This window comes from Gopherus evgoodei, unplaced genomic scaffold (genome assembly GCF_007399415.2).
Source record: "Gopherus evgoodei ecotype Sinaloan lineage unplaced genomic scaffold, rGopEvg1_v1.p scaffold_34_arrow_ctg1, whole genome shotgun sequence".
NCBI lineage: Eukaryota > Metazoa > Chordata > Testudines > Testudinidae > Gopherus > Gopherus evgoodei.
This window is the reverse complement of record NW_022060016.1, coordinates 4569023-4578829: the sequence shown is the minus strand read 5'-3', so window position 1 is coordinate 4578829 and position 9807 is coordinate 4569023. Positions and strand designations below refer to the sequence as shown.

The 9807-nt window shown below is 55.9% G+C and overlaps 1 protein-coding gene across 1 annotated transcript; it reads right to left on the bottom strand.

Moving 5' to 3' along the window:
• Positions 1 to 4415: 4415 nt before the first annotated feature.
• LOC115641313 (kelch-like protein 5) lies at positions 4416 to 9807 on the bottom strand. Its single transcript, XM_030544360.1, has 4 exons — positions 9744 to 9807; positions 9205 to 9283; positions 7970 to 8191; positions 4416 to 5958 (listed from the first exon to the last, which is right to left on the bottom strand). Exons 1-4 carry the CDS (start codon positions 9805 to 9807, stop codon positions 4416 to 4418), a joined length of 1908 nt encoding a protein of 635 aa, XP_030400220.1.

Here is a 9807-nt window from a genome sequence, read left to right as displayed (position 1 = left end):
ATGAGAGTAATTAATCACTGGAAAAATTTACCAGGAGTTGGGGTAGATTCTCCATCACTGACAATTTTTCAAGCAAGGTTGGGTGTTTTTCTAAGGTCATCTCTACACTACCACTCATGTCAGCAAAACTTATGTCTCTTAGGGTGTGATAAGATGGTTGCTTTCCCAAATTAATGGATTTCTCAAACCTGAGTGACATGAGTTACACTGGCATAAGTGGTAGTGTGGACAGCCCACAACCTGGCCTCCATCAGTGGAACCCGTGGCAGCTCCACTTCTTTGGCCCAAAATCCCACGCTAACCCATTGCTGGAACACCCGTGCCACCAATGAGACCAGCCTGGGGTGATGAGTCTGTCCCATACGTTCCCAGACCTTCTTGAAGAAAGACAGGACACGCCGAGGTAGCCGGACAGTGGGGGACATACAGATGAGAGGTGTCCCTGACGCCCCAGACCCTCCAATACTAGACCGGGAGATTCGGGAGTCTATGGCAGTGTCTGAGGGCCCCTCACCATCCCTAGCCCAAGGAGACATCCCCCCCTGCAATGCCCACTCTCAATAGGCATGGTTAACATATGTCACTCATGAGCTTGGGGCAGCCATAGCCGGCTTCCCAAGACCCCATGGGGAGAACTTGTGGAGCTGGGAGTGCAATTTTCTGGGATGAGACATTCTTGCCTGGGAGGAGGATTTAAGCAGGATCTGAATGGGCTCTGCCCTGCCATCTACTGACGAACCAGGTGAACAGACCTCAGGGGCAGACTGGATTTTCATAGACTCACCTTCTCTGCCTGGGTGATCCACAGACAGACCGGCTTTGCCAGAGTGATCAACTTTGGCCCTTTTGCATTCAAATTCACTTTAGTCTTGAGAGCAGGTGTAATGAAATGTGGTCTGCATGGTGTGACTCAAGGGCAGCCAAACTGTGGTGAATGTGCTCTGACTGAGGGGGTCACCCTAACGAGCCTCATTTGCTGGGTGGGGAGTTTATGATGCTAAACCAAATGAAAGTATGAGGGAGTGGGGACAGCACGCCGATGTATTGGTGTCAATTAACAATCAGAGAAATGGTGGCCTAGAGGGGTTCTCAAGAGATCATGGAATCCAGCCCTTTGTGCTGGGACAGGATCAAGCAAACCTAGATTATATCCAACAGGTGTTTGTCCAACCTGTTCTTTAAAACTTCCAGTGATGAGGGTTCCACTAAAGCTACACGCCCTCCCCTGGAAGCTGCTCCAGAGTTTAGCTACCCTTATAGATAAAGAGTTTTTTCTAATATTCAATCTAAAGCTCCCTTGCTGCAATGAAGCCCTTCACTTCTTGTCCTGCCTTCAGTGAACATGGAGAACAATTGATCCTCTTTAAAATAGCCCTTTGCACACTGGAAGTTCTCACGTCTCTTCAGTCTTCTGAAGACCGTAGTGTAGACATACCCTAAACATGCCCAGTTTTTAAACCTGTCCTCACTGCTCAGCTTTTCTAAACCTTTTGTCATTTTTGTTGTTCTCTTCTGGATTCTCTCCAGTTTGTTCACATCTTTCCTGAACATGTGGTGCCCAGAACTGGATCCTGCCTATGAGCTGAGGCCTCCCCAGGGCCGAGCAGAGCGGGACAATTACCTCTGGTGTCTTGCATACAACATTCCTGGTGATACACCCCAGAATGATATTAGCCTATTTTGCAACTGCATCCCATTGTTGGCTCATATTCACTTTTTATGATCCACTAGAACCCCTGGATCCTGTCCAGCAGCACGACCACCTCGCCAGGCCCAGGTGAACCCAGATCTGGGACTTTGCTGGCCTCAGACAAGTGGTGCATGGGATAAGGGAATGGGGAGTGGTGTGTTGAAGGGACATTCTCCTGTTGGACTTCCATGCTGCAAGGTGGGAAACTGAGGCAAGGGGCACTGCCCAAGGTACTGGGGGTGGGAGTGGAGGGGTTACTTATTGTTTGCGTGCCTTTTGAATCTGTGTCGCTGTGTTTTCCCAGATGACTGCAGCATTCCCTCTACACCGACTCAGTGCTTGTGAGCGGGGAAGTCTTATCTCTAGTTTTCCCAGATCTCTGGGTGGCGGCTGGAGTTAAGAGGACCCCTTAGATTGAACCCAGCCCTGATTGCTGCCCACCCCACCTGGCAGGAGGGTCCCATGTAGGTGGCAGATGGACTTTTCCCCTGAATGATCTTACAGTGGGATCACACAGCCTCTCCAAGCCCCCCTGCAGTTACAGCAGAGTGGAACCGCATGAGTGGGTTGCGTCTGGTAGTAATTAAGCTAAGTAATTAGTGATTGTTGTATGGAATTGTCCTGTTATTGTCTGTCGGCAGGGCCAGTGCTGCCACCTCCAAGACACAAAAGAGCAGGACATCAGGATGATCCGGAGCCAGTACTCCTGGCCAGCTGGGCACCCTCCTAGATTCCCCAGGGCAGCAGCCTCCAAAAAGGGGTGCTTGGGAAAGGCTGGACAGGTGACACGCTTGGGGGGACCAGGGGCTCAGCTCAGGCAAAGCCCAACACCACTAGCGCTGGCAGAACGGTGAGCACCTTTGGTGCAAGGGCTTGTAGGGCTAATGGTCATTTTATTCTTATTTTTCATCATGGCAAGTTAGCAACAAAAAGAAGGTCTGGGAAAGTGTGGGCCCCTTACTGAATGGGGGGGGGGGCAACCTAGTGACATGTGATGTGGCAAAAGCTGAAGTACTCAATGCTTTTTTTGCCTCGGTCTTCACAGACGAGGTCAGGTCCCAGACCGCTGCGCTGGGCCGCACAGTATGGGGAGGAGGTGAGCAGCCCTCAGGGGTGAAAGAACAGGTTACGGACTGTTTAGAAAAGCTGGACATGCACAAGTCCATGGGATGTAATGTATCAGAGAGTGTTAAGGGAGTTGGCAGATGTGACTGCAGAGCCACTGGCCATTATCTTTGACAATTCATGGCGATCGGGATTTTTCCAATCTGACATCTGCGGGAGCGTTGAATGGGGCCCAGACAGGGTGAGAGGAGGGGGAAAGCTCTGCTTACAGGTACATGTGAATCTCTGGTCATCAATCCTTGGGAAATGAATGCAGGATTTAATCACCCCCAACTGCCTTTGAAAGCAAACACCCTTATTTAATAGAATGAATTTATAACTAGAACTGGACAAAATTTCTCAGACAGATCATTTTCACCGACGAATGCAGCCTGGGGTCAACGAAACTGTTTGTAAATTCGGGTTGAATTTGGTGACTAGTTTCAGCCAAAAGAGAAATGAAAACAAAAAGTCAAAACGTGGAGTTAATTTTGAAACAGGATGTTTTGAAACGATGTTTCATTTAGCCATTTAGCTGGATTTAGTTTTTTAAAATGCCCTTTTAAAAAAAGGTATAAAGACCATAACCTGGAAAAAACCGAACAAACATTGCAGTATCCGGTTGACTCGAGGCATTTTCCCCGGATCTTTCACTTGGCTTGTTGCCTAGTTGATGCTTCACTCAGCTCCCTTTGTAACAGATTCTGAGATTCGGCAGAGTGCTCAAGCACCTTGGACTCTTGGAAGTTATCCAGAAAAGAAGAGGGACCGCGTGTGAAGAAGGAAGCCAGAGCGTCTGCCGTGGCAGGGGCATGCCTGGGGCTGAGCAAGAGACTCCCTCTCTGGAACTGTTCAGAGGGAAAACTGATGGGACTAGCGCAGAGACTGTGCAAAGAGCAACCCAGGCTACAGAGGGACAGTGGAGCCCTGTTCTTGCCCTAAGAGAATCTGACGGTGTGTGAAGGATTCGGATTTAATAAATAAAACTAAGTTCGGTTTAAACCTTTGTCTTCACCTGCCTTGCAGAGCTGAAAAGCAGCCAGCAGGAAATATGGCCTGACCGTCCCACGGAAAGGGCTGGATAATGTCTCAGGGCAGGACATCCCCGTGGGCCACGGGAGCAGGTGCTGCCTCATGGGCTGAGCAATGGGGACAAGCAGGGACCAAACCGCAGTCGAGAACCTCCTCAAACCCAGGGCCGGCTCCAGCTTTTCTGCCACCCCAAGTGGCAAAAGAAAAGACGAGCGGCAGCACCTCTCTTCAGCGGCAATTCGGCGGCAGGTCAAAGAGCAAGAGAGGGAACGAGGGACCCGCCGCCGAAGACCCGGATGTGCCGCCTCGATACTGGACGGAGTGCCGGAGCCGCCCCTTTGAACTGGCCGCCCCAAGCACCTGCTTCCTATGCTGGTGCCGGAGCCAGCCCTGCTCAAACTAGCAACCCCATCTGAGCTCTGAGGAGCCGCTCCAGTCCCCTGGAGAGCCCCCAGCCCAGACTCGCCCCGGTGTCACTCCGCTGGGATATGTGTGGCCCAGGTGCCCTGGGATCACTGTTTGATGGGTGTCAATGGCTGTCAAGTCAGGGGGGTCCCCTTGTCTGAACCCAGAGCTGCGCTGGGACACATCAAGCCTCTTTTCCCATTGATGGGAGGTGGAGATCAGCGTCTGCTGCCATTGTAGAGGCTCTGCAGAGGAGCCTGGGCTCCACAGAAGGGAACTGCTTTCGGCTCGTCGCCCCACCTGCCGCCGGGGCTGTGGACTGCCCCTGGAAAAGTGTCCGGAGGGATTTGATGGGCACCTGCAGTGTCACGCAGCCAAACCAGCTCACGCACTCCGCGGTGGCAGGGCCTTCCCGGCACAGGGTCCAGGTGGCAGCGCTGGGCTCCCAGCAGTACACAGTGTTCAGCCAACGGGCCGAATCCTTGCCACCCACCACGTAGACCCTTCCCCGCCAGCAGACGGCCCCAGCAGACGCGATGGCTCGGGGAAGCGCCGGAATGGCCACCTCCTGCCTCACTTTGCCATCCTCACCCAGGAAGAAGCACACCCGGGAGGCCTGGATGTTTCCCAGGCAGGAAGCCCCCTCTCCCTCCTCCCCGAGGTCTTCGTCTCTGCAGCCCCCCACAACACAGATCCCGCCAGCCATGGCAGCAGCGCCCGCGTGGCAGAGTCCCACGCCCAGCGGCACCTGAGCCCAGCTGTCCGAGCTGATGTGGTAGATCAGCAGCCCCCGGTAGGGGGCCAGGGCCCCCGCCACATGCTTCTTCCCACCTATCAGGTAGAGCTTGTTGTGGAGCGCGGCCGAGGCGAAGTAGCTGAGAGGAAAGGGCAGGCGGGCGGCAGGAGTCCATTGCTTCTGCTCCAGATCAAAGGTCTCTGCCGAATCCAGCTTGCCAGCCGCCTCCGTGCAGCCCCCCATGGCGTAGAGCCGCCGGCTGCAGACCAGGAAGCCGTGGGGGTCCAGGGGCCAGGACATGGAGGGGAGCTGTGCCCACTGCCCAGAGCAGGCGTCGTATTCGTGCAGGCTGGTTGAAAAGCAGCCGTCCGGGCCGCAGCCCCCAGCCACATAGAGCTTGTGGCCCAGGGCAGCGAAACCGGGGAACCGCACCGGAACCGAGCCCAGTGGTGCCCCCCACCTCTCTGTGCGGGGGTCAAAACAGTCCAGGGGAGAATCCGAGTCCTCACCCTTGGCATGGCCCCTCCGCCCCACGCACACGATCACCTCCTCATACATGCCCCGCCGGAGGCCCCCACTCTCCTGCAACATCCGCTCCCCAACCAGCTCCTTCCACCCCAGCCGAGCAGCCCCAGAGAGCTCTGCAACGTCTGCCTGCACCTCAGCCAGCTCCTCGGGGGTCAGCAAGGCCAGGCGGAGGTGCCCCAGCAGCTCTGGGAGAAGCGGCAGGCGGCCGGCGGGGTCAGCCCTCACCCAGCGCCCCACAGCCCAGTAGACAGTCAGTTCGGAAGCCACCGCAAGGCCGTCTGAGGTGATGATGTCGATCAAAGTGCCGGGGTCCAGGCGCAGGAAGGTGTCGTGATGGCACAGGGACCTGAAGTGCAGGCTGACATAGCACCTGGCTGCACGGAGCAGACCTGGGTGCTGGTGGGTGTGAGCCAGCGCATACAGCCTGAGGCAGGTCTCCAGGGAAATGCTCTCCACGAGGAACCTGGCAGGGAGAGCCAAGGGGACACAGGCGCTGACTCCATGGGTGGTCCAGGGCTGGAGCACCCATGGAAAAAAACGAGTGGTTGCTCAGCACTCACAAGCCACCTGCCGATCAGATGTTTGGCAGAGGGTGGGAGGTCCTGGGAGGAGGGGGCAGAGCAGGGGCGGGAGTGGGGATGGGGCCTCAGGATGGAGTGGGTATGGAGCACCCACCCAGGTAGAAGAAAGTCAGCATCTGTGCAAGGGGACACCTGTCATGGGGAGCCCCGGACAGAGCCCAGTTAGCATTTTCCTTAACCTGGCCAGGCTGCTCAGCAGATCTGCAATGCAGTGAGGGCCCTTCCATAGGCCGGGGCTCTCAGGAGACCACCGGGTGTGATGGTGCACCCCATAAGGCTTTATGGAAATATACTTATGAATGTATATATGCCATAACTGGAATATGTTTTATGCTATATATGCCATGAAACCTCAATTCCACCTCCTTACAGAATATCAGGGTTAAAAGGGACCTCAGGAGGTTACCTAGTCTAACTTCCTGCTCAAAGCAGGACCAATTACCAGACAGATTTTTATCCCAGTTCCCTAAATGGGCCCCCTTGAGGGCTGAGCTCACAACCCAGGTTTCAGCAGGCCAATGCACAAACCACTGAGCTATCCCTCCCCAGGGCACTAATTACTCCCCAGGGCAGGTGCAAACTGAGATTTTCAGTCTTAGACTGTGCCCAGATATGGGCGGATTTTCAATGGGCTCACCCCTGAGTCCAGGCAAGCTCCCTGTAAAACTGCAAGTCCCTGCTCCAGGCAGGCATTCAAGCTTCCCAGCGGAATGGTTTGAGAGCTTTAAGCAGATCTCATCCCAAGGCACATGGCTGGCCTGGGACATCTCAGCCCAAAGGGTTAAAGTCTGGTAAAGTTACAAAGAGCTGAAAACTAGGGGCTTATAATGGAAAGTGTTGGGGGACCATTAACCCAGGGGGTGCTCCCATCTCTGCCTGTAGAACCAGGGCACTCTGGGGCTGTTTGGACAAGACCCAGTGCTGCGAGACTGTGCTGAGACACAGGGGCTCTCGTTCATTTTGACATTCCTTTTTTTATCCACAGACCACAAGAGTGGCCAGAATGGGTCAGACCAAAGATCCATCTAGCCCAGTATCCTGTTCCTGACAGTGGCCTTTGCCAGGTGCCCCAGAGGAAATGAACAGAGCAGGGCAATTATCGAGTGATCCATCCCGTCGTCCAGTCCCAGGTTCTATCAGTCAGAGGTTTAGGGACACCCAGAGCTTGGGGTTGTAGCCCTGGCCATCTTGTCTAACAGCCATCAATGGCCCTATCCTCCATGAACTTTTCTCATGCTTTTTTTGAACCCAGTTATGCTTTTGGCCATCACAACATCCCCTGGCAGTGAGTTCCACAGGTTGACTGGGCATTGGCTGCAGAAATACTTCCTTGTGTTTGTTTTAAACCTGCTGCATCTGCCCTGGCACTGCAAGATACCTCCCCTTCCCTGGCTGCCTGAGCCCACTCCTAGGTGTAACAGTAGGGTGAGTCTCCATGGGGGCAGGTTGTGGGGTGCACACATCTGTCCCACTCAGTGCTGGAATGAGCCCCCCCCCCAGCCTCTTTCCCCAGAGGTCAACAAAGCGCTGCTGATGCGAGGACCCCGCCAGGGGAGCTGGAGGTTGATGGCCGGGGTTTCCCAGGTGACTGGGGTCCCCGTTTGGAACCCGTTACAAGCCTGATTCTCAGAGGGCGTGTTCCGAGCCAGGCCCCTTTGAGGTGTGTCAAATAGGACCCCAGAATTGCTAGTTGCTTTGGGTCCTGTCGGTCCCATTTCCAACTCCTCATGGCCCCCAGCTGTGCGGCCGCAGAGACCCTTTGTGCTTATGTGGCAGGTTCATGGAACCGATTGCGGCCTGGCTCTGGTGTGTTTCCTAGTAGCCAGGGAATACACCCAGCCCCTCACCATAGCTCCCCCCACCCCACCCTCTGTCACCACAGGTCTGTGTCACCTGCCAACCGTCTCCAGGAGTGGGGGGATCTGGAACCTGCTGGCCGTGATGAACAGCTCCTGGGCGCACTCGGCCGTCAGCGCCAGCTCCCCCGTGTACAGATAGTGCAGGATGCTCTGGAGGATGGAGGGCGACACATCCTGCAGCTGAACATCCCCACCCTGGGACTCCGCGGAGGCCATCCGGTCCCGTAAGTAAGGGCTGACTGAGCCCAACACCAGCCTGCAGGGAGAGAGGTGAGGGCAGCTCAACTGGCTCCTGGTGTGGCACCATCCAGAGCCTCCGTATGCTGGTCACTGCACATGCCGGCATGGCGTCCTCTGGAGAGCCTGCAATCCCACCGGGGCAGCCGGGGTGTGGCTGGGGGGTGGGGATAAAGGGCCATCTAGTGTGTAGTGAGATGGGTTCAAATCATCTCACAAAAATACACCAGTGTCCCCTTATCTCCCCAGCCACAGTGCCTTGATCAGTGCTGTGATCCCGATGCACCTCTGGCCCAGGTGGCAGCAGGAGGGCCCTATGGAGTCATTCTGGGAGCGGCATCCCATACAGCGGGTCGGGACCAGTCTCAGCGAATGTCACTGTTTGGATGGGAGATGGTCAAAGGAAAGCCCAGGGGCTGGCTGTGGAGAGCAGAGCGTCCGCCGTACTGCAAGAAACCAGGTTCTCTCGGGAGACATCCAAGGCCCTGACCAGGAGTGGGCTCCACAGGCAACAGCCAGCAGGAACCAGCTTTGCTTCCGACCCCAGTGCAGTTTGTGACACCAGCAGATGGGGGGAAATGCTCCACATTTTCCTTTGGAAATGGGGCAGATCTCACCAGCAAAGAGCCAGAATTCCTGGGGCCCCACAGGGCCAGCATGGCAGGTACTTTTCAGAAGCAAAATTTTGCTTTAAAACCTAAAGCCCCTTGTCTGCCTTGCACAGATATCACAGATCCCAGGCATCAGAGGGAACATTTTAGCCAAAGACACAGAGACAATCTGCTGTGGCAGGGCCGAGTGCTTTGCACCCGTCAGCTGCTGCCCTCCACCCCAGAGGTGGCTGCATTTCTGCTCTGGGTGAAGCAATCCCTGCAGAACCCTTGCCCCTGTGCTGCTCTGGGCTCTCTGCACCAGGCCAATCCGTGTCACCTTCCCAGGCAAATAGCCCCTGCTGCCCCAGAGCTCACACAGGGTGTCTGGCTCTCCTGCCCAACTCCTTCTAGCAAAGGGGAGCGCGGAGCAGAAACTCACCTGTGAGAGGGGAAGCGCCGTCCTGCAGCCACCAAGGCAACATCGCAGAGCTGCTGGGCCTGGTACAGCTCCTGGAAACCTGCAGGGATGAGGGGACAGAGCCCAGGCTCCTGTTAGACCTGGGGGGCGGGGAGCAGCCAGGAGACAGTGCCATCAAGAGGAGTTTAGTGGGGTGGGGGCATTGTCTCGGAGAGAGATAGATGGTGCCACCACCGCCCCAGAGGAGCCAGGGGTGGTCGTTCCTGTCCAAAGGGCCGTGTGTGTGATGACTTTGGGAGGCCAGGCCAGGAGAGGGTCACGTGGCTCATGATGGTCTTCTCCTGTCTGTAGCAGAGCCCTCCAGACTCCAGGGCCACCAGCCCAGCTCCAGCACAAGGTCCAGGGGGGAAACAACCCCTGGAAATGCTGTTCCCCTCCCAGGGTGCTGGCCGCAGCTCCAGCCTCTCCCCTGCCACGAAGAAGCCCACGGGGTACTACTGCAATGCTCCAGAGCAGGGACCCGTCCCCATTCCCGTTGCCCTGGACAGCAGCCAACCTACCCTGCCGCATGCAGCGCCCCAGGGACACAGGTGTCGCTCTGGGGTTGGCCTCTGGCCCAGCCAT

Bases quoted from the DNA above. Each gene is read 5' to 3' on its own strand.
- LOC115641313 (XM_030544360.1), bottom strand. From the start codon at position 9,807: ATGGCTGGGCCAGAGGCCAACCCCAGAGCGACACCTGTGTCCCTGGGG. The intron at 9,284-9,743 runs GTAGGTTGGCTG...TCATCCCTGCAG, and splicing joins GGGGCGCTGCATGCGGCAGG to GTTTCCAGGAGCTGTACCAG. The intron at 8,192-9,204 runs GTGAGTTTCTGC...CTCTCCCTGCAG, and splicing joins CGGCGCTTCCCCTCTCACAG to GCTGGTGTTGGGCTCAGTCA.